Genomic DNA, 23,133 nt, shown 5'->3' on the forward strand with positions numbered 1-23,133 from the left:
GGGGAAAAAAAGGCTCAGAGAAGTTCAGAAAATGTGAGTTTGGAATATTTGGTATGCTTGGGTGTCAGAGCGGCCCACAGAATCAGAGGCAGATGGCTGGGCTTGCTGGGACCAGTGCATTAGACCCTGAAGGGTCTGCACTTGTGGGGAAAATGCACCCGAGTCTGGAAACTTCATTAGCTTGTCCTTGGGCAGGTGACTGCATTTGAGGAGGCCACCACTGTCCCTGTGAATGAACTCACGCGTTCATTTATTCATCCCTTCCAAATTGATGTCTATTATTTGCAAGAACGTGAAGGCAAACAGAAGACCGGGGCCCAGGACGGGGGTCAGAGAGACCTGGGCTCCCGCCCTGGTCCTGCCACCAGCGACGGGTGGCCCGAATCCGTCCTCTGATTGTGCAAACTCATTCTTCACATTTGCGGTGAGGCAGGCAGTGTCGGGGTCTGGGGACACAGCTGTGGACAAGCAGGTGTTGGCTCCCGCCACATGGAGCTCCCGTGGGGCTGGGGAGTGGGCACAGGAGCTGGTGCAAACATTCCCCACCTTGAGCCCTTTCCCTTCTCAGGAAAGTGCTTCTCGTGGGGATGAAATCACAGATGAGACAGTAGTGTCTAGAACTCAGGGAACTCTGGAAATGCTCCATGAATGGTAATTGTAACTACCATGAGACCGTTCCAGCCCTCAAGGAGCGGCAAAGGAGCTAAGGGGTGCCCCCAAACTGGCTGAGGGAGCTAGCCCCAGGGAGTCAGCGGGGGGGGGGCCCCCCCTGCTGCAGGCATGGCTGGTACCTTCTCTGCTGGGCGTGGGGGAGCAGGTGAGCTGAGAGGAGGGGCAGAGCTGCAACAGAGGGAGAGAGGGACAGAGGGGGACATGGATGGGTGCATGTGTCTGCAGGCGAGCAAGTGTGAGTGAGTGAGCAGAGCTGTGTGACCCACAAAGGCCCATGTACCCCCTCCCCAGACGGCTCCCATCCCTGAGGCCCCCAGGCCAGACGCTGTGGCTTTAAACTCCCCCACATCAGCTGCCCCCTGCAATCAGCTCCTGTGTGTGCCCCCCCAATCCTGCCTCCTGGTCTGCTACCAACACCCCCACCCCTGCAGCCGTGTCCCAGACCAGACGCACATTCTCTTCCCCCTGGACTGGTACAGATGTCTCCCCACCTCCCCACTACCCAGTCTCTCTGCGACCCCTTAACAGTCTGGGCTGCTATAGAACTATCAGTCAGACGTGTCCTTCTAGTCTGTCACTCTCCCACCCCTGAGTCCTCAAACGGTCCCTATCACCTCCAACAGCGGTTTTCCTCGCTGGGGGCAGTTTTGGCTCCGCCTCCCCAGGGCTGCTTGGCAATGTCTGGGTTGTCTCATCTGGAGTGGAGGGAGATGCTGCTCCTGTCTCGTGGGCAGAGGCCAGAGATGTCACCAAACATCCCAAGTGCACAGGACGGCTCTGCCCCAACAGAGAATTTCCCAGCCCGTAATGCTAGAACTGTGGAGGTTATGAAATCCTGGTCCAAAGGATAAAAACATAAGCCTTCCAGAACCCAAGGCCTTTCCTAATTGTCCCCTGCCCAGCGCATCCCCTGTCTCACCACACCCTGCCCTGGGCTCCTGGCCATGGCCAGCCGCTGTCATTTCTCCGTCATCTGAAGCTCTTGTTGCTCTGGGCCTTGGAACTTTCTGTTCCCTTCCATCTAGAACACACTTCCTGACCCAATTTGTCTGCCTGGCTAGTATCAGCTCAAAATGATGCCCTGACTTAGGCTCTTCTCCTATGCCCTGAGAGAAAGACAGAGAGATAGAATGGGGCGGGGGAGGAGGAGGGGGAGAAGGAAGGGGAGGAGGAGGGGAGGAGCAGGGAGAGCGGAAGGAGGAGGGAGAGCTGGGGGAGGGGGAGGAGGAGGGAGAAGAGAAGGAGGAGGAGGAGGAGAACAGAGGGTGGGTCTATCCAAAAAGACAGAGAACCTAGATCAGGTGATGAACCCACCCAACTCTTCATTCTGCTTTTTCATTGTTTTTGGGGCTGAGGGTTGAATGGTGGCACCAACCCTTTGGCCCATTTGACTATTAAAATGATGATAAAAAGGGGCACCTGGGTGGCTCAGTGGGTTAAAGCCTCTGCCTTTGGCTCCGGTCATGAATCCGGGGTCCTGGGATCGAGCCCCGCATCCGGCTCCCTGCTCAGTGGGGAGCCTGCTTCCCCTCTCTCTCTGCCTGCCTCTCCACCTACTTGTGATCTCTGTCTGTCAAATAAATAAATAAAATCTTTAAAAAAAATGATGATAAAAGGCACTGGATCAACTCTACTTGGCCTGAAATGTGCTAAAATTATGCCGGTGTCCAGCCGGAGGGTCGGAAGGCCCCCACGTGCATGTGAAGTCCACATTCGGGTTTTCGGGGCTTGTCTAGATATTTTGCCAGGGAAGAGGCCAGACTCCTGAGCTGATTCCCAGGAAAGGAAATGTGAACCCAGACTCTCCCCAGCAGGCCCAAGCCTCAGGGGTTAGCACAAGGAACTGGGGTTTGTTGTACTTTTCCAGCAGTTTAATGAAAATGAATCATCGTAAAGTATATGGTCCAGGCTTTCCGAAGTCAGTGGGCCAAACGGGCTCAGTTTCTTCCTTGACATTTGAGCCCAGAGGGTTAGCCCTGAGGTGGAGGGGGACTTCTCTGCCCCACCAGGGACAGGCAGGGGGTAGATGTTTTCTGTTTCCCGAGCATGTTCACCAGGAGTGCCCTTTTACAGGTAAAGTTAGAGCATCAGGCTTTCTTTTTAGCCACCGGCCGCTTGGCTTCAGGCCTGGGGCCTGGGGAGAGTAGCGGTTTTGTTCCCTTGGATGGTGTTTTCAATCCATCAGCCTAAATGAGAGCAAGATGGCAACTAAATCGGCCAGCAGGCTCTGGGGAAAGAGGAAAAAAGGACCTGGCCTCCTCAGTGTTGGCACTGGGAGTCCTCCTCGCTGCCTCCCCAGACTGAGATGGGCCAACTCTTACGAAGCAGAAACACTGAGATAAAAGGGCCATGTGCCATTAAAAAAAAAAAAAAATCCAGTAGCAGCTCCTGACTTAGTGACTTTGAGGTGCACAGAAGGCAGCTCGAGGTGAGAAAGAGGTGCACAGAAGGGCTTCTGTCCGGAGAGACTCCCGCACGCGCGTCCTGAACGGATGGAGGAGGAAGACGCAAGAGCCTTGGCCCAGATCCCCTGGGCTGGGATCCCGGCTCTGCCATTTCCCTAAAAACCTGACCCACCACCTTCTTATCTGTGAGACAGGCGTAATTTCCACCTCCACCGTGTCTGCAAACCAAGTGGGGCTTGGGTGGGAAGAGAGCCGTGGTGCCTGGCGCGCACCGTGCCGGGTAGCTTGCAGGGGTAGGACGTGGGGGTGAGCCCTACAGAGCACCGATCTGCCAAAAGGAAGTCCCAGAGGCTGCTCGCCACCGCAGGCCCCCTGTCCCCAAGCCCTGCTCATGGAAGAACGCCATCTTCCTCCACGGTAACCCGCTTACAGCTGAGCCACGCCTGGAAGAAGTCTAGGGCTGTGGCCGAAGCGATCCGGGTCTCAAAACCCAACTGGCCTCTCTCCCTCCTGCTGGGCCAGGGTGGGGGTGGGGTCTCGGCTGGGGCTGACCTGCTGGCCACTTAGACGCACGCCGCAGAGGAAACAAATAATGACTAGACTAGAGCCCACCGACACTACCCTTTTCCATTTTAATGTACAAGGACGAGGGTCGCCAAGAGCAAAAAGAAAAATCACGCCTCTCCTTTAGCGCGAGATGGCGATGGGCAGAGCGAGGAGCCGATGGCCTGTATCTGCGGCACCCTCAGCCCATCCTCCTCAGCTGTCTCCTGGTCCAAACCGCACTCATGAACTACAGATGCCTAACACCTCCACCCGCAAGCTCCCCGAAGGTTCTGGAATTTTCTGAGGCCCCACTCCTCAGAAGAAGTCCAAAGGAGGTCCTTGATGTCCCACAATAGGACACTGTTGGGATGTCAGCCTGAACCGGGAAGAATCTTGCTCTGTCTGAGACGGGAAGGCAGAGTGGCTCTGATAGCAGAGGCTCCCCAGGAGCTGTTCATAAGAGTCCCCAGGCCCTGGCTGCACCCAGACCCACGAAATCAGGGCCTCTGGGTGCAAGGTCGAGGCATCTGTGTGTTTTAAAGCTCTCCACGTGGTTCTGAATCGCTGCCCTGGATGGGGAACTTGGTCTTTCCTTCCACTTCGGACGCCAGCTGTAATGTACATGACCCTGGCCAAGTCATTTCCTGCGTGGGCCTGTTCCCTCATGCGTAGAACAAGAACAATTCCAGACCACAGCGCTCAGGATGAAAAGCCACAGCATGCAACAACGGGGGCATAATTGAAGCCAGACCAATGTGAGTTGTGACTAGGACAACGTTTCTGTATGAAAATGACCGTTGATAATGGCGAGAATGCAGAACAAGCCAGCGGTTAGGAGGACGGCGGGCCCTGGGTTTCACTGACTGGCAAGGTAGGGGCTGGGGTGAGGAGAGGGGACCTCCTAGGAGCAAAGTGGAAGCAGGTGCTCCCTCATGAAGGCCTGGATCCCGGGCGGCCCGGGCCCGAATCTGGGCTCTGCACAGCGCTGGCAATGGGAGGCGTGGGCCAGCGCTTCACGGTCTGATCTGCAAAGGAAACTACTGTTCACAGCCCCTTCATGTGGGCACTGAGCAGAAGAGTCACAGAAACTTCATGGGGTGGGTGTGAGGCTTCCACCGAAGTCATGCATACAAGGAAGTCAGCAGAAAGCTGAACGCGTGTGGGGAGCAATGAGCTGGTCACAAGACATTGAGGGAGACAGGAGGGATGTAGCAGCAAGGCTTTGAATCTGATGACCATGAGGGACTCTCTCCCCCCAAATTCTGAAACCTATAGTTTTGCATGTACCAGCTGGAAATTCACAGGAAACACAGAGGGAGGGAGGGGGACATGCAGGGCAGGGACCCTTAGCAAATTCGCCGTGAGGGCTCATGGAGGGTCAGTTTGAGTTCTGAGCCCCTAATTCTCCTGAGCCCCAGAAGGCAGCAGACTTTCCAGAGGCCCCTTTTAACCAAACCGTATCTCCTTGGCTCCACCGTCCTGAGATGGCAGGGATGGAAACTGGCCCAAAGGGACCCCAGTCTCCGGATAATCCGGATTCACTCCCAGGTCCTTGGGGTAGAGAATCCATCAGACTGACAGATGCTGGTCCTAGTGTTCTGTCTTTTATGAATCTGTCTTTTCTCATCCTCTGGACCTCAACTGCCCAAGGTGATAGCCACCGGCCTCATGCAGCTCTTTAAATGTAAGTTGATGAAAATTACATAACATTTAAAAGTGTTAAAAAAGTGACTCTTCGGTCACACTGGCCACGTTTCCACGGCTCCACTGGCCACACGTGGTTCCTTCACTGAACTACACAGATAGAGAACCTCTCTAGACTGGGAGTCAGCAAACCACAGCCTCCAAGCCAAATCCAGGCTGTGGCCTGCAAGTTAAGAATGGTTTTTATCTTTTGAAAGGCTAAAAGGAAGCAAAGCAGAATAGACAAGAGACATAGAAGGCCCTCAAAGTCCCAAATATTTGCCATCTGGTCTTCCATAGAACAGTTTGCCACACCTATTCCAGACCACGTACACCCTGAGAGTGAGGTCCCAGTGGCATTTCCCTATCCCACGCCGTGGCTTGTAACAGGATTTCCCACCTACCTGCTGACGTTTGTGTCGAGATTGCTAAAGCAGGCCTCGCTCCCAGCCCCCCACCCAGGAATAAACACAGTCCATGTGCTCCATTCCCTAGAGCCCGCCGTGCAAACATTTCCCACTGGGTGGCCTAAGACAGGCCTCAAGACATAAAAGGATGGACGAGAGGATGACAGGATTCAAGACAAGATAAATGTCGACGGTTCTGGATATAAAATAAAATAAAATAACCACCCACGAGCCCATACGGACAGAAATGAGTGAATGAGGACACGCAGATCCAACCCACCACGAGCTCTCAGAACCTCATTCCTGCTAGAGTGACCACCATCAAAAAATAAGACGTTACAAGAGCTGGTGAGCCTGGAGAAAAGGAAGCCCTCGTGCCCTGTGGGAGGGGACACAAACGGGTGCAGCCACAGTGGGACACAGTACGGAGACTCCTCAAAAAGTTAAAAACAGGGATGCCTGGGTGGCGTGGTCGGCAAAGCGTCTGGCTTCGGCTCGGGTCATGATTCTGGAGTCCTGGATGGTCTCCCTTTGCCCCTCCCTCTGCTCATGCTTGCTCTGTCAAATAAATAAAATCTTTTTTTTTTTTTAAAGCTAAAAATAGAACTATCCTATGATCCAGCAATTCCACTGCTGGGTACTTATCTGGAGGCAATGGAAACACTAAGTCAGAAAGATACCTGCACCCCTATGCTCACTGCCGCTCTGTTTATGAGAGTCAAGAATGGAAACAAGACATCCACAGACATGTGAATGTGTAAGAGTGATGGAGTGTGTGTGTGTGTGTGTGTCCATGTGCGGGGGCGGGGAGAGAAAGTCACAACATGCCCATGCGTGCACGCGCGCGCACACACACACACACACACACACACACACACTATGGTATCTCTATACACAATGTTCAGCCATGAAAAGGAAGGAGATCCTACCATTTGGGACAACGTGGACAGACCTTGAGGGCATTCTGCTAAGTGAAATAAGTCAGGCAGAGAAAGACATATGCCATATGACCCCGCTTATACGTGGAACCTACATTAAAAAAAAAACCACAAAACCCAAACTCATAGATAAAGAAGATAAACTGGTAGTTGCCAGAGGCAGGGGTGGGGGTGGGCAAACAGGGTGAGGGGAGTCAAAAGAGACAAAGTTCCAACGCTAAAATAAGTAAGTCCTGGGACGCCTGGGTGGCTCAGCTGGTTAAGCGGCTGCCTTCGGCTCAGGTCATGATCCCAGCATCCTGGGATCGAGTCCCACATTGGGTTCCTTGCTCGGTAGGGAGCCTGCTTCTCCCTCTGCCTCTGCCTACCACTCTGTCTGCCTGTGCTTGCACTCTCTCTCTCTAGCAAATAAATAAATAAGATCTTTTAAAAAAATAAATAAAATAAGTAAGTCCTGCAGATGCCACACACAGCGTAGGGAATCCAGTTAACAACATTGTCCAGTAAATTTGAAAGTTGCCAAGAGAGTAGATCTTAAAATGTTCTCATCACAAGGGAAAAAAAAATTGTAATTATGTGTGGCTCAGTGTGGATGTCCACTGAACTTACTGTAGTCATCATTTTGCAATGTATACATGTTTCAAATAGCTATACACCTGAAATTCACATAATGTTTTATGTCCATGGTATCTCAAAAAAATGAGTTTGTGAGTGATCTAATGAATGAATACAGAAGGGGAAAGGGACAACTCTTCCTTATGGAAGAATTCCAACCCATTAATCTAGACGGAATAATGGGAATAGAAAAATCACAATCAGACCAACGCTATCATAATCATCTTTGCTTGCAAGGGTCATTGAGGGGTGCTCGAGAATTGTGGGTCAGAGGATGATGAGAAACAAGATATTTGGATAACATCAAGTGGCTCGGGGAAGGCACTTGTGAATGATAAGAGAAATAATGCTGTCTCCACCCAGAAGGGAGCTGGCTGCTCCCATCTTAGCCGAGCAATCACAGTTAACGCCCCTGGTAACGAGAGACTGGCATCACGTACTCCTACCCCCCCCCCCCCAGCATGGAGCACCAGGATGGATGCAGCATCTTCTGTCTGGGATTCTCGTCCAAAATACCTAAGCTCAGCTGAACCAGGAGAAAACAGCAAACCAGTCTACATGGAGGGCGCCTTTATAGAATCACTGACCGCTACTCTTCACAAGGGTCAAGGTCATGACACTCAAGGAAAGACCAAAGAATTCCCACAGTCCGGAGACTAAGGGGAAGCAGATCCTGGGCCAGAAAAGGACACGAGTGGGAAAACTGATGAATTTAAAAAAAAAAAAAAAAAAGGTCTTTAGCACGTTAATTAACAGCACAGGAACATTTGTTTTCTGATTTCACTCCCTGCATTCTGGTTCTATAAGGTGTCAGGTGGGTGGAGGGCATACGAGAGTTCCAGGGGTTACTTTTATTACTTTCTGTGTCTAAAATGATGTCCATATCTAAAGTGTCTTTTTAAAAAAGATGTTCTGTCTTCTATCACCAGTCAGTGACTCTCATGCACACACGGTCCAAACACTTCCCCCGAGCTGCTCATGGTTGGCTCGCCCTACGCCTCCCAAATTTCACACACCAGCTCCAGCTCCTTGCCCCGCCAGAATCCCCAGGTGACAGCTTCGGGATCCGTTCCACTGGGGTTCAAGCTATAGCGCCATCGGCTGCGCCTTTTTAGATGTTCCCTTGGCTGGCTTCATCTGTTCTCCTCAGAGAAGCCCTCCCTGACCACGGGAGAAAATTTTCCTTCCCCCTCACCTCCCCAACCATCTCTATCTACCACATACCTGGTTTTCGTCCCTTAAGAGCGCTTACACTCCCGAAAATGTGTTTCATTTCCTGAAGGGCACATCGACTCTCTCAAACTTTCTTGCTTTCCTGCCTGCCGACCTGGGCATTTCTCCCCAGCCCTGCTGTCCCCTGCCAGAACCCAGGGTCTGTCACTGTCCCGTCGATGGCCGGATCCTCAGCTCCTAGCAGGTGCTGGCTGCCCAATACATCCCACACACCACGGCTGGGGTGTCCCCTCCTGTCTCGGTGTGTTTCCTTAGCCTTGGGCCCAGGTCCGTCCCAGCACATGGATTGATGTGCCCGTGTGAGTAGGACACGCGGCCGGTGACTTACTCATAGAACTCTGCCGCAGGCGTGAACTTGTACTTGGAGTACTTGGTGTGGTTGCCCAGCACGGAGCCGTTGAGGAGCTTGGGGTCGGTGCAGTTGGGGCTGTTCCAGGAATGGCCGCAGTCAGTCCAGGGCAGCTTGAGGGTGAAGGAGGAGAAGAGGTAGTAGAGAGACCAAGCGATGATGACGTTGTAGTAGAAACCAACGTAGATGGCGATGAGGATCACGGCATAGCCCACTCCTGTGTGGGGGGCACAGTGAGGTCAGGAGGGGGCTGCCCCCGGCCCCGTCCCAGAGCCACTCACGTCTCCTGGGGAGCCAGCTCCGACCACGACACGACCCGACCCCTCTGCCTCTCCTTCTCGGCAGCCCCACCCATCCACCCTGGGAACCCACCAGCCCGCCGCCCGAGTGCTCTCTCTCGCCCCTGGGGCCCCTCGGCCTCCTCATCAGGCCGGCCAGGAGTGCCAGGCCCTCACTGCGCCCAGGGAAGAGCCAGAGTGTAAGTACTGGAGTGGATGGAGGCATTGGAGTGTGAGTACCCCGGGTCCGTCACCCCGGGGGCAGAGTAACAGTGAGGCCCGCTAATACTCTCTCCCCGTGGGATGGGCTGCTGGTGCACAGTGGAGCGGGCTTGATGACACACCCTTTATTGGCTGACTCACCTTCTCTGTGCCCTAACAGTCCTTTCTAGAATCACCTCCCAAAATAACTCCCTACACAAATCCTTGTCTCAGGACCTGCTTCTGGGGAACCCCAAACAAACTCCCTGATTAGCACTGGCCCTACTTTCAACCATCTGCTTCGTGCATGTGCCAATGCCACCTTCCTGAATGTATCAGAAGCTCCCCTTGGGTTAGCTAGTTCTAGGCTTTTGCCTAGAGTAGACTTTTTTTTTTTTCCCTGTCTGTGCAGCATTGCTTTAAGGAAGTAGCCTTAAGCATTCTTAGCATGTGAGGTTTGGGTAAGGCTAATCTCTCACGTCCTTGACCTGGCTATGACTGCCCACTCCCAGTTCTGCTAGCCCAGAGCCACAAGGATCAGTTGATAGATGGGTCTATGACTCAAGCAAAACCAATGAGAGTCCTCTCTGGGAACTTTAAGGGTGATAGAAGGTGTTTTTGATTTATTGTGTCACTGTTAAACTTGGTAGGAGGTCATATCGTTGCTGATGGCCAGTTTTGCTGGTACCTGAGAAGAATATGCCTGAGATGGATGCTAATGCTGACTTCAGATGGAGAGAGGTGGAGAGAAATTCCAGGTAATCTTATTCAAGCACTTGGATCAAGCTGCACCTGAAGCTGGCACAAAACTCTTAGACTTTACTGTATCATAAGCCAATTAATTCTCTTCTACATTAAAGTCATTTTGAGTGGGATTTCTGGAAACAAAACAATACTAACCAATATACATGTCTTACAAGCCTCTTGTACCAGCCTGTGTCTACCACAGGGCTGAGTACAGAGAAGGTGGTTAGAGACATAAATAAGCTGAGAAGAGGTGCGCAGGAATCATACTGGCCCTCAGTGTCATCTGGGCCCTGGTCACTAACCAGCACTTGGGAGGCGCTAGTTCTGACTCCATGCCCTTCTCATCAAGGTACAGGAGCCAAGAAAGGCCAGTTGCTATGGCTGCTTTCTCCAGATGTGCTCCAAGTCCCAAATGCAAGCAGGCTCATCACCTCTCCCAGCTGCGATCAGTCAGTGGTGGCTGCTGGATTCAAGACTGTGTGACAGATTTCTAGCTGAGCCTGGAAAGGCCCACGAGCAGCTTACCACATCTCTGCCACGAGAGCATGAGTGGAGAGGAGCTGGGTACTTGTGACATTGCCATAAATATTTCCCACGTGGAAAACAGACACCCCCTGCTCACTCAGCAGTAGAAGCAGGACTGGTCCCCAGGAGTCTAGACTTTCTAGGCTAAGCTCTCCCCGACACACCGAGGGCTCTCCCCATAACTCTGAACGGTGGGTGCTCTTGACCTCCTCCCCCCGCTACCGGCCTCAGAGAGCCGCTCTACTTCAGATCCCACCTCTGGAGCAGTTTCTCCAAGGGCCCCCAGGGCAATCTTGTGGACGACCTTGGACTCCCCCAGACCCATGCTTTACCTTTGAAGAAGGGGCATATCTTCCACACCGTGGCTGCTCCTTCTCGGTTGTACTGGCCCAGGGCCAGTTCCATGTAGAACAGAGGCATCCCGGCGATGATGAGGAACAGTGTGTACGGAATCAGAAAGGCACCTGGAGGACACAGAGGCAGCACGTGACCTCCCCGGAGCCCTGCCCCTCAGGGTGCCTGGATCCACCTTTCCAGAACTTCAGGGTCCTTGTTCCCCGGCTCCCCTGGCCACTTCCCCAGGGGTGCTTGACACATAAATACAGTGACACAGAGCCATGAATACAGATCATCATCACACTGATAACAGCTGTGGGGGCACCAGGAAGAACCATCAGTCATGCTAATGAGGTTCTGTGGGCAGAGCAGTAAAATCTGGCTTCATCAAAGCGGAACGGGCTTGTTTCTCGCAGGATTCTTTCAGCCTTCGATACCCAGGCACACAGTGTGCCATGAGGATGCTAAGAGGTACCGCCTTTACCCAATTCCTGCAACCGCAGAACATTTCCTTGCCCGGACCGTCGCTCTGGGGGAGGCCAATCGCCCCAAAGCTTCCTGGGAGAGGTCAGAAAACGGCGATCAGAGAGGGAGAGAGACGTGCCCACCTATGACTGAGTTTCCAATTTGTCTCATTTTCAGTTCCCGGGGGGCTTTCCCAAACTCAATCTCACTGGATGCTTAGTTTCACTACGAGACATCATCAGACAGGGTCACTATGTCACTATGTCGGAGGAAACTGAGGGCAGAGTCGAAACAGTCTTGTTGGCACTGCTGGTCAGTGACAGAAGCAGGATTTGCATTCAGGTCTTTGGGACCCATGAAGCTCACTCCCCCTGTGACAGGCAGCTGAGGGAACCAAACCCCAGAGCAAGTCTCTGACCAGGGAAGGAGCCCACCCGGGGCACAGCAGAAACTACAGGGGGGCCCCTGCCAAGGAAGGGGCAGCGACTCAACCCTGAGAGAGTTCCTGGTGGGATGAGCCACGGGCAAGTTTCAGAGATGACCCTCCGCGTGCCCAGCAGCCCCGAGGTGAGCTCACGGGGCTCTGACGCCGCGAGCTGACTCACCGGGATACGCGCCGTGTCAGCCCCGGCGGGACCAAAGCAAAATGCCAACTCCTTTTCCTGACGCAGCTGGCGGTGGCCAGGCCAGATCCACATTCGTCCCCGCCTCTGGCCTTTGGCCAAGATGCCGTAACCTTGGAAACGAAATGCTCTCTGGCCCACCCACACCAGCAAAGTGCAGAAACTGGGAAATATTTCCTGACGGTAGCACGAGGACTAGAACGTCCTGGGCTGCGTTCCAGGCACTTTCCAGGCAAGGTCTCATTCCATCTTCACACCAGTGCTAAGCTGCAGAGATGATTACCCATCTCGATTTTACAGAGGATTATGGCGAAGTCACATGGCACCCCGGGTCAAACGCGCGCAGCGACTCAGACTGTCAATCTCCACTTTCTTCCCAGGGTTTCTCCTGAGGAAGCCCGGGGCTCTTGAGGACAAAGCATGAAGTGCTGTAGCAAGAGATGACCCAGCATGGTGGGCACAGGAAAGAAACTGCCAGAAAGCGAGTACCTCCTATGTATCGAGTCGGCACTGGGCACTGGACATCTGGGATCCCATCTACCTTACCCAGAAAAATCTGAGGTGGCACCTGATAGACCCATTTTTCCGAGGAGAGAACGAAGGCTTGGGGAAATCAAGTGACTTGACCAAAGTCACCCAGCCAGTCAGGGATGGATCTGGGGTTCAGGCCAAGGTCTGCCTGTCTTCAGAGCTCCAGAGCCACTCCCAAGATATTTTGCAGATTCCAGAACATTCCAGCCTCAGTGAAGATCGCGAGACTGAACAGGGTCTTAGAGGGGAGTGTGTTCTGACCCTGGGGGTCTGGAGCCAGCTTAGACCATCTAGTCTGTTGGTCATATCCGCCCTCCATCCCCTGCTCCACGCCTGACTTCCCTGCTATGCCCAGACGCCCACTTCTCTCGTCCCCTGCTCAGTTCCTGCTGTCAAACTCCGTCCCTGCCCCTCTGCCACACAGAGAGGGCTGATCTAGCACCTGAGCCCACGTCTGTCCACGGTGGGACAGCAATCCCAGTGGGGGCGGCGATGCTGATGGCGGTAGCTGGTGACAGTGACACTGGCGAGCACCTGTCATCTGTAAGCCACACACTAATTATTCACGTTAAGCCATCCCTGAGAGAGTCACCAGTATCTTGCCCAGACTAGGAAATAGGCAGCTGGGCTTCCAACCTGGATCTCTTTGTGCCCCACTCTGCCTGTGGCCACCCGCTACTGCCCTTGGGAGACCGCAGCCAGAGAGGAGGGGAAGTAGAGCTATCCGACAGTTGAACAGGACAGGTCTGAAGACCGAAGTCAGTGGCCCACGGGACAGCAGGGAAGGAAAACGCTGGGAATCACGGCTTAGATCTCCGCCCTGTGGTTTGCTGCTGACAACAAGACATTCTTTTCTATAACAAAAGGGAACAAGCAACGTCAGCCAGATAACCAGGTGTGTCACCTGGGCCAGTTTTCTCAACTCTTAAACCTCAGGGTGGCACCTGCCAACAAGATTGCCTAGGCTGGGATGTGTTTTCTCTTGTGCTTGGCTGGGAGTCCCAGCAAGAGAGAGAAGGAGGGAAGATGATGGGTCTGCACGGGCCCGAGGCTCTTCTCTGAATGTGTCTGATGTGGACCAGCCACCGCGGTGGGAGCAAACAGCCCAAGAACACTCCAGAATGATGGAACCTGAGTGTGTCTAAAACCCAGAAAGCTGCCCGGTGGCTGGTGCCTTCTTCTCAAAGAAGACGTTGACCAGCTAGATGGCCCAAACCCCTTTGCAGAAGGATCCGGAGGCAGCTGGGGCAGAGCTGAAGAGCAGGAAAGGGATTTCCAGAGTGACCGAGCTCAGCTGAGGAGGCCTTTCTTAGAAACTTCTAGAAAGCGTGCAGTCCAGCCTCAGTTGGCCAGGAGCTGCTTCAGGCCTGTTTCTAAGAAAGGCCTGGGAAACTGAGGCTGGATTGCACACTTTCTAGAAGTTACTGTCCTGCAAGTTCTATACCACCACACTCCCATGGGCCTGCTACATACTCATATGTGGGACTACCCGCAGCAAACAGCCTTGCACGAGGCCCCAAGAGCAGAGAACCTCAGGGGTCACGAGTCCATAATCCTGTCTTGATTCTGGAATGCTCTGTGCAGGTCTGGTGTGCAGACCTGGAGAAATGCCTACAGGGCATACCTCCTGAGACTTCAGCACCTATGCATGGACACAGATGCACACCTGTGCACACTCACGAGCTTCCTTCGCACTGACACCCACAAACACACAGGTAAAGAACTGTCAGCCGTAAAAGGGTCTCTGACTAATGGCCTTCGGATGAATTTTGTAAGGAAAACATCTGTCCCATCACCTCTAGCCCAGTGCACACTCCCTGACACCCCACCACTACATGGGAAACCCTCCTGGTCACAGAGGGGCTCTGGAATCTTCTGTGCCAATGCCAAGTCCTCAGGTAGGGAAGCCCTGTGGTCACTAAGTTCCGAGTGGAAAGCACTGGGGCCGATGAGGAGGGCCAATGAGGAGGAGCTCAGGAAAGAGGAGAGAATGCCTATAGGGGGCTCAGCTAGAGGTGAGAGGGCTCAGGCTTGCTGGGAATTTGGGGTGAGGTGGGGAGAGTGTGATCAGGGAGGGGCTGCAGGAAGGAGAGGAGGGTCCCCTGAGACCTAGCTGAACCTGCTTCCCAGCCTGCTGGGGGCCGGATTCCTCCAACTCTGCCTTCTGGCCACACCTTGATATACCAAGAAGTGAAAACCCGCAAACCTATTTCCTGGGTGCCTGTAGCCCAGATAAGGACGGTCACTGCCTGTGGCTCTCACCAGATCTGCATGAAAACCCTGGTCCGTGCCAAGACTTAGATTCGTGCCCCTTTCCCGAACACCCCAAAGGCATAGCAAACATAAGGTGTGAAAGAGGGTGAGATTTCTGTAGGAGACCGTGCTGCTCCCTGCTGGTGCACGGGTGGGGTCGGGGGCAAGAGTACACGTGGAGATCTATACCCCATGTTTTCAACACGACACATTAGGCCACGCCTTTTAAATCAAACACGCTCTGTCTCGACAGCTAGACTTTCATGACGGTTCTATTACAAGGCTCCCCTGCCCTCCTATAGCTCTGCATGGCACGTGATAACATAGGGGGAGCCTCGTTTGCCCGCGCCCTGCTTCTCCTCCCCCTCAGCACTGCCCAACGACATGCAAGGCCTTTTGCACACACATGTGGACTCCTGCATCCAGGTGTCTAAGCTCTGTCCACACCCCCGCAGACAACAGGTCCCCCGGCCTCCCCTGGAACCCGGGCCCTGCGCCCCTGCAACAAGACCACACGACAGGTGGGAGGTAGGAGGTCCACGCAGACCCAGAAGGGGGTTGGGGCGTTTGCACAGGGAAATCCAGGGTCTGGGTACCTGGAGTGGTGGGGTGGGGGGAGGATCTCTCAGCCCTGGCCTCAGTGAGAAGGACAGGAGGGCCGAATGGGGCTCTCTAAAGCACAAGGCCAAGGGCAGACCCCCATGATATAAAATATTTGGTCTCTGCTCCGGGTTCCTGACACAGAGCTCTTAAAAACCTCTCAGTTTTCTGTGGGGGGAGGGGGGATGACAGGAGTGTCTTACACGGAGTTCCTAAATCCCTTGGAATTTTTCTGGGTGATAGGAGGACCTTTTGTTCTAATGAGACAATTCTTGCTGAACCCCTGGGTGGGGCCTGGTCGCCAGGAAGGCCAGACCCTGATTAAAAGCGTGGAACTTTCCGCCTCAGCCTCCAACCTCTGGGACAGAAAGGGGGGCTGGAGATGAAGCTGATATCAATGACGCCCATGTGATGAAGTTTCCATGAAGATCTCTGAGCTACAGAACTCGGAAAACCTGCCGGTTGGTGAACACAGGATGGCGCCGGGAGGATGGCCCATCCCAACTCTGGGAGGGTGGAAACTCCTGGAAACTCTTCCAGACCTCGCCCCTCGTACCTCCTCATCGGGCTTCTCCCTGGCACCCTTTCGCATACCCGTTGTAACAGGCTGGAGAATGTATGTCAGTGCTTCCCTAAGTTCTAGGAGCTGCCGTAGCCGATGACTGCACCTGACCAGAGAACCAGGTGACAGTGGGACACCTCGCAGGGCATCTGAAGTGGGCGGGGTCTTGCAGGACTGAGCCCTGAACCTGGAGGGGTCTGCTAACTCCAGGTCGACCCCCAGCTGGAGTCTGGAGAGTTGGAGCACCGGCCGGTGTGGGAAAGCACGGAGGACAGGCTCCGCACCATCGGTTTGCTGGGATAACTGGCGATGATGGAGGAGAAGCAAGTACCTGGCACTTAGTGGGTGCTCTGTGCATGGGAATCGGTGTCCTGACATCACGCAGGGCCACGCATGCGCAACTCACCTCTGCAAACCGGAAATCGCGTCGACCATCACCCGTGGGAGTTGAGGGTCCTTCCCAGAGCACAGCTTTGAATGCCTGCTGGAGGCTCCCCAGCATGGAGGGGCTTTGAGGCAGTCCCATGGGGCCTCATGTCCCCGTCCCAAGGGAGGCTGGCTACTCCCCTGCACCCAAACAAGAGTGCGGTTCACAGGCAGGAGTGGGGTCAAGGGTTCCCCCAGGCCACCGCCAGCCCATGACCGCAAAGGGCTCCCACAGGGCTGCCCAGAAGCCCCTCAGGAATGAGGGACCCGCTCCCCCGAGGCTGGCACTCTTCAGCCCTCAGGCATCAGGCCCCTGGCAACTGCCTCAGTTGAAGACAGCCACTGTACCCAAGGCCACGTCCCCTTCCCAAAGCACCTGTATCCACTAACCTGCTGACATTGGGGCATAGTCCTGGCCTCCTCACCTCAACTCAGGACATGTGCATCCCGGTCTCCGAGGTCCCTACGGTCAGCTAGGGCTTTGCTGAACCTGGTGGCCAACCTCTCCATCTGGTCAGCACTGCTTTTTCCCTTTTCCTCAATCCCTACCCGGAGCCTCCCCTTTCTGCCTTCCTTCTGGCCAGAGAGCCAGAGCAGAGCCACGGAGAACAAAACAGATCGGTCTTGTCCGAAGCGATACTTTGCGCACTGGATGTTAGCCTGTACATCCCCTCTGAGCCTTTGCCAGCTAAACAGCTGGCTTCCTGTGGCCACTCCTCTAGGGAAAACCTCCAGTTCTTATACTAAACCAAGCCCAGATCTTCAAGTTTGTCAACAAAGACACCGTCCAGGGTAGGGTATTGGAACCACGGGGTGACGCCTCGTGGTTCCTCCTCCCCCAGACTTATCTTCTCTTTAGGGGCCTCAAGGACCACTGTAGGCCCCTTCCCACTGGCCTCAGGATCCCCCAGTGGAGTCTTGTGCCCTGGACTCCTGCCTTTCACAGAGATCAGCCCAGAGCATGGGTGCACACACCTGCAGACACTCCTGCCGCTCCAGGAGCGGGCTTCCTGCAGAGCGATCTACACATTCCAGCTGACCTCTGAGCCGACCTTGGCTCTGAGACCAGGGGACACCCCCAGGGAGGAAACATGCCCACGTCCTGATAGATGGACATGGCTGGCCCCTTTCAGGACGGCCCCGGGGGTGAAATTCAGGAAACCTGGAGTTGGGGCTACTCCTCCCCATGTGACAATTCTCCTTCCGCTGTCACCTTTGCAGGATCTGACCTGGTTTTTATTAATGAAGCTGGGCTTTCCCTAGAGCTCCTTGAAAGTTCGGGTTTCCCAATCTCGGTCCTGGTCTCTTGAAAATGAACAAAAATGGGTGAACAAAATGAACAAAAAAATGAACAAAAAAGGGTGTCCTGGATGCTGAGAACTACATTCTGGAAGGAAATGCTACCCACAAAGAACAGTAGGACCTCATCTCCCTCATTTGGGATATAAGACTTCCAATAACAGAATCCAAGATGACGTTAACTTCTAGGATAGCTGCCCTAGACTACGGGGAATTGCCTTTCGCTCATCTCTGTGTTCCTGGCATATGGTGGGCATGTTGGAAATGCTTTCTCGTGCAGAAAGTGGCTCCCAGAGGTGACTCACGTGGAAGGTGCAGCTAATGAAAGCCCCAGGGCCTTCGTCCACTTGTACTGTGACCTAATCCTTACTTGGGCAGTTGGGTCTGGGACCACAGGAAAGGGTGTAACATTTATCCCCATGAAATCCCGTCTTGCTGAAAACAGCTTCTTTAGACCTTTTTGGCTAGATCAGAGCAATGAGCCTCATTCATGCTGATGACCCCAGGTTCCGGGTTCCAGACTCAGCTCTAGTCCCTGATGAGCACCAACTAGTTCCTGCAAACTTATCTGTGGGGGCCCCGTGCACAGGAGCTGAATGATCCCTGCCGGGCTTGGCAAGCCCAGGGTGTAGACGGCCTCCTCTAGGCAGGCTGGATGTGAGGGCGTCGAGTTTACAAACCTCTGACCTCAGCACCAGCCACCGTTTCACATCCAGCCTCCGGAAGCCCAGATATTTTGGCCAAGAGGGTTCCCACCCCCATATAAGCTATGGGTACCTGAGACCCTCAGCGTACTAAGGAATGGAGAAGAACCCTATTCGGGATGAGAACAACATGTCCGGTGCAGGAATGTTAATCCCCATCTTCCAGGTGAGCAAAGAGCAGTGGGAGGAGATTTCACTCTCAGAACCCAGAGCAGAGCCCGGCTCTTGATTCTTGATTCCCCGGGGCCGAGTTGTGCCTGCTGTCCAGCCTGACTCCCCTTCCTTAATCTCCTCCTAGAATCGATTCTGTTCCCTTGAAACTCAGGACCGTACCATACTCCTGGGTCTAGCCTGTAGTTAAAAATCAAACACTAACAACAGGAAGATGTCCATTTACTGAGCCCCTTCTACGTGCCAGACACTCTTTTGAGGGTTTTGCTTATTTCATGGACATGATCATCTTGCCGGAAGGTAGATGCTTTCTCCTTCTCTGCACAAGGAAACTGAGGCGTGGAGAGGATGAGTCCAGGGCTCCATTTCCAGGAAGTGTCAGGCTCAGATTCTGGGTGTGTCTGAGCCCAGAGACCATGTGTCTGACAGCACAGGACTCATCTCAAACAGAAGCAGCCTTTGCAAGACCCCTTTCCTGGCAGGGAAGGCTGACGCGGAGACCCAGACGGTCTGCCCACACCTCCCTAGGGACCAGCCCAGGCCAGGCCCAAGACCACGGGTGCAGGGGAGATTCTAGCCCCCTGAAAATAGCCCCCATGTCCTCGCACCATCTCTCTGTTTGAGAATTTCCAAGACTGGCTTTCCCTGTTGGTAGCCTCCCACAGGTGTGTGTCTCTGCAGCTGGCCTCTGGGAAGATGTTCAGACAGGCTGATCGTTCCCAGGAATTTATTCAGAAAATATTAGCCGGGGGCCTCAACGATTGGCACCTTTGTCATTTCACAATATGCTCCAGTGTGCACCAGCGTGCACAGCCAAATGTGGAGGTTACCATGTTCAGGCTGGCACCAGAAGATCACCAGGGCTAGTAAATAACAGGGCGGGGGCGTCCTGGCGTGGCCATGATGCTGAGCCAGGTCATCGCAGAAGGATATGTCTGGGGGGGTCATCGAGGCTCCTCTCCAGCTGTAATGGGGAACTTGGGCTGAGAGGGTGGGCTGGGCCACACCCAGAGAAACAGAGCTGGGATTCAAACTTGGGTCTTCGGGCTGCTTCCACACGTACAGGAGACCCCCCTGCCAACCTGCTGGCCCATCTCAGTGGCCGACTCTAGAATTACGGTTAAGAACAGATGCCCAAGGAGCAGCCAGGAGAGCTCAGCAGGGATGAAACTCCAAAGGGGCCAAGCTGAGCTCCCCCAGAGGGTTAGGGGGTAGTTTAGAAGAGGAGCTGCCTTTGAGTCTGAAATGGAGGGAGAGGCTGCACGGCTTCCTTGGGTCAACCACGGACATGGTGGCCAGTAATGGAAATTCACTGGTACAACTTTCCCACCCCTTAATCTGGCATTAAGGTCTCCAGGGCTGGGCCCTGGCATGCCTCTCTGCCCTTATCTCTGCTGGCTTGCCCTCCCGCCAGCCCGCACCCCTGGTTTCTGAGATGATCCCACGTGCATTCTCGAACAAGGATGCCTCCTACCGTCTCAAGGCTTATCCAGGCACTTCCCATCCCGAGGGGCTGAGCTCTGAGGACTGTTCACCTCCCCATCTTTCTAAAGCATTCTCTCCTCAGACCTTTAGAGCACCTGTCACCTCTCCCATCCGTTTCCCAATCACCAAACTGTGGTTAAGGAAGAGCAGCAGCTACCTTTACTAGGGGCCATCCTCCCTGCCTAGCTCTCCACAAGCCTTATATCACATGATCCCATCCCCACCCTCTGAAGTGAAAACCGTTCTTTCCACTTGACAGATGAGGACATTGAGGCAGGAGAGGTCACCCCAAGTCCGACTGGCAGAAGTTGGAACCTGGGACTTCACAGCCAAGGTCCCTGGACCTCTAGCCTGCCGGCCCCATCCGACCAGTGTGATCTCCCTCTCTTGGTCAGTTACTGCCGGGGGTTCCCGCTGTCTGATCATTCCATTCATTTACTCATTCACTAGAAGTCTGTTGGGTACCTCTACCACATTCCTAGGATCTGGACCTTATTTTGAGCCTTTGGGATAGAAGCAGGAAAAAGCCAGTCTATGCTCTCAGTGTGCCCCCTGCCCCCATCTGTTTGGGTGATGACCATACAAAGCGATAAATAACCGAACAGCTCAGGTGTGTGATATGCAGGGTTAGTGGACCAAGGAGAGGGAGATTCCCACCCAGTTTGCCTAAAAATTGGAACCTGTGGCAAAGTGGCTGAGTTTGTGCGCTCCCCCCTCCCCGTGTATCACCGTGCATGCAGCAGGCACTCACAGCTGGTGGCAATGGCTGCAGGAGCGCAGTGTCAGTGGGGGTTCCAGAATATTCATCTAGCCGATGTGTCCAACTGACCATTTGGGGGGCTTTTAGTTTCAACCAACACTTATAACGGGAAATGGCGTGTAGTGGCGTGACACTTTAGATGACTAAAGCCCCTGGCAGGCAGAAGTGGTGAGGAATACGCGTAGGGGGTCCCTACGGAACCGAGCACCATGCCTCACATCGGGAAGAAGCCAAGAATTATTGCTGATGCATGAGACGGCCTCCCACTGTGTAGGGACACACAGTCTTGGACGGCCCCTGAGGACATGCTGGATGGTTCATCTCGGGGTCCATCTTTCATTCGTCATTTCCCCACCCACTAAAAATACACAGAATCTGCCTTTCCTCCCTCCCTGGGTCCAAAGGGCCGGAATTCTCTAAGCCAACCAGAGACTCTGGAAAGGCTACAGCAGCCAACCATGGAAGAGTGTTACCCTTTCCCATGTCTCCACCAGAGCGAGGGGCCAGAGCAAACGCTGAAGCCAACAGCTGGCTCCCAGACTCGATGGGACCGGTCGCGAGCTTTCCCTCTACCTGGTTCCAAACCCTCCCCCTGCCTGCTTCTGACCACTAGAGCCCCCGCCGGGCAGGATGACCCCGTGGATAGAGAGAAGTTTCCAGAGCGGGACCCCCTTTGCCAACTTCTTCCTCCCTATCATTTTCCCAGGGAACCCCTGAACTCATTCTAGCAAGGGGCATAGGACTGGGGTGGTTTGGGCACCAAGAAGGAGCTAGGGTCTTAAGACCTTGTGTCCTGCCCCCCAGACCCCTTTTTCCAGGGCTCTGGGCCGTCGTAGTTGGTCTCTCGACTCGCATCCCAGGCAGGTATGCTGTCTGTCACTGGGCTCAGGATGGGGAGAGAGCCTGGCTGCTTCCACTGGAGTTTTCCCCAGGCCCCTCTCCCTCTCTACCCTGCATCATGGCCAGGACTCCGGGAGGTAAATGTTTCATCCCAATCAGCCGGGTGTCCTGCCTCCAGGATCAGGCCACCCTACCTAGTCTGTGCACTCTGGTGCCTTCAGCAACACAACCCCCATCCTGAGAGAGGAGTTCCCTCTGACACTAGCTTCTCTATGTGTGTCTCTGTTCCAGAGTCTTTGTCCCCAAGAGTGGCCCTTTTGGCCCAGAGGTCCCTGCCCCAAGGCTCAGAGTGCTGGAGTTAGGGTCCCTGTGTGCCTGGTTGTCACATTCTCTGCACTTCTGGTGCCCCTTCCAGAACTCTCCAGATCTCCGCCTCTCTTCCTGTGAACCATCAAAAGATCAATGCTTCTCACCCAACTTAGGGCCCCAGATTCTGTCCTTCCACCCATGCGCCTATTACTGTCCAGGAGCAAGCCTCCACTTCCCTTTTCCACCGGGAACTGCACTCCTTTTTCCATGAGCCCTGTCCAGACCCTTGCTGCGCTCCAGACTTGCTCGCGTGCTTCCTCTACTCCCGCGCACGTCCCAGCTCCTCCATCCCAGCCCCTCTCCCAGCCACCGCTGAGGACAGGGAGCCTCCCAAGTCCACACCCCCAGCCCATCAAGGGGCTCACCACCACCGTTCTTGTAGCAGAGGTAGGGGAAACGCCACACGTTGGCGAGGTCCACCGCGAAGCCTATCACCGACAGCAGGAAGTCGATCTTCTTGCCCCAGGTCTCCCGGGGCTGCTCGTCGCCAGCGCGGGACGCCAGGAGACACTGGACGCCGTTGCGCTCTTTCACCACCAGCAGCTCCGCGGCTTTGCGCCCTTGCACGGGCTGCTCGGGCCCCGGGTCCGCCCCGCTGGTCTCGGGCTGCACCTGCGGCTTCATCCGCGCCAGAAGCATGGGTGCGGTTGGCGAGGGGAACGTCAGCGGTACTGGGAGCACGCCGAGGCTCTGCGCGGATGAAAGGAAAAGATGCGGTCACTAGGCCATCCCGCCCTGCTTGCGCCTCCTGAGACCTCCCGGGAGCGCGGAGACACAGCGGCCAGCGCGCACTGGGCGGACGCGGGGTTCTCCAAAACCGGAGCGCGTCTGTTGGAAAAAAAAAAAATTGAAACAGTGGGAGTGGCGCGAGGAGCTGAGACGGTACTGAGAGGTGGAGACCGACCCTGTCCGCCCCGTGGGTCCGGCCCAGGACCCCGCAGCGCTTCCCTCATTCTCCCGCTCCCTCTCGCCCCCAAATGGTGGGGCTGGGACACGCGGAGACCGAGGTTTCCCAGGGGCGGGGACCCTACCAGCGCCGTTTGCTGCTCCCTGTCCCCCAGCTCGGATGGGTGCCGCCTCCAGCAGCCCCAGGAGCCTCCCCGGACACTC

The 23,133-nt window shown here is 54.6% G+C and overlaps 1 protein-coding gene across 1 annotated transcript in view; it reads right to left on the minus strand.

Moving 5' to 3' along the window:
- The window catches only part of SLC6A2 (solute carrier family 6 member 2), a gene marked incomplete at both ends in the record, with an annotated part of 43,884 nt that overhangs the window by 20,433 nt on the left and 318 nt on the right, over positions 1–23,133 (minus strand). Inside the window, 3 exons of the mRNA XM_080828813.1 lie at positions 8,828–9,065; positions 10,932–11,063; positions 22,389–22,713. Coding sequence (XP_080684939.1) covers positions 8,828–9,065; positions 10,932–11,063; positions 22,389–22,713 — 695 coding nt within the window. The remainder of the gene's footprint in view (positions 1–8,827; positions 9,066–10,931; positions 11,064–22,388; positions 22,714–23,133) is intronic.

Source organism: Martes martes, assembly GCF_963455335.1.
Source record: "Martes martes genome assembly, chromosome: 17".
Classification (NCBI taxonomy): domain Eukaryota; kingdom Metazoa; phylum Chordata; class Mammalia; order Carnivora; family Mustelidae; genus Martes; species Martes martes.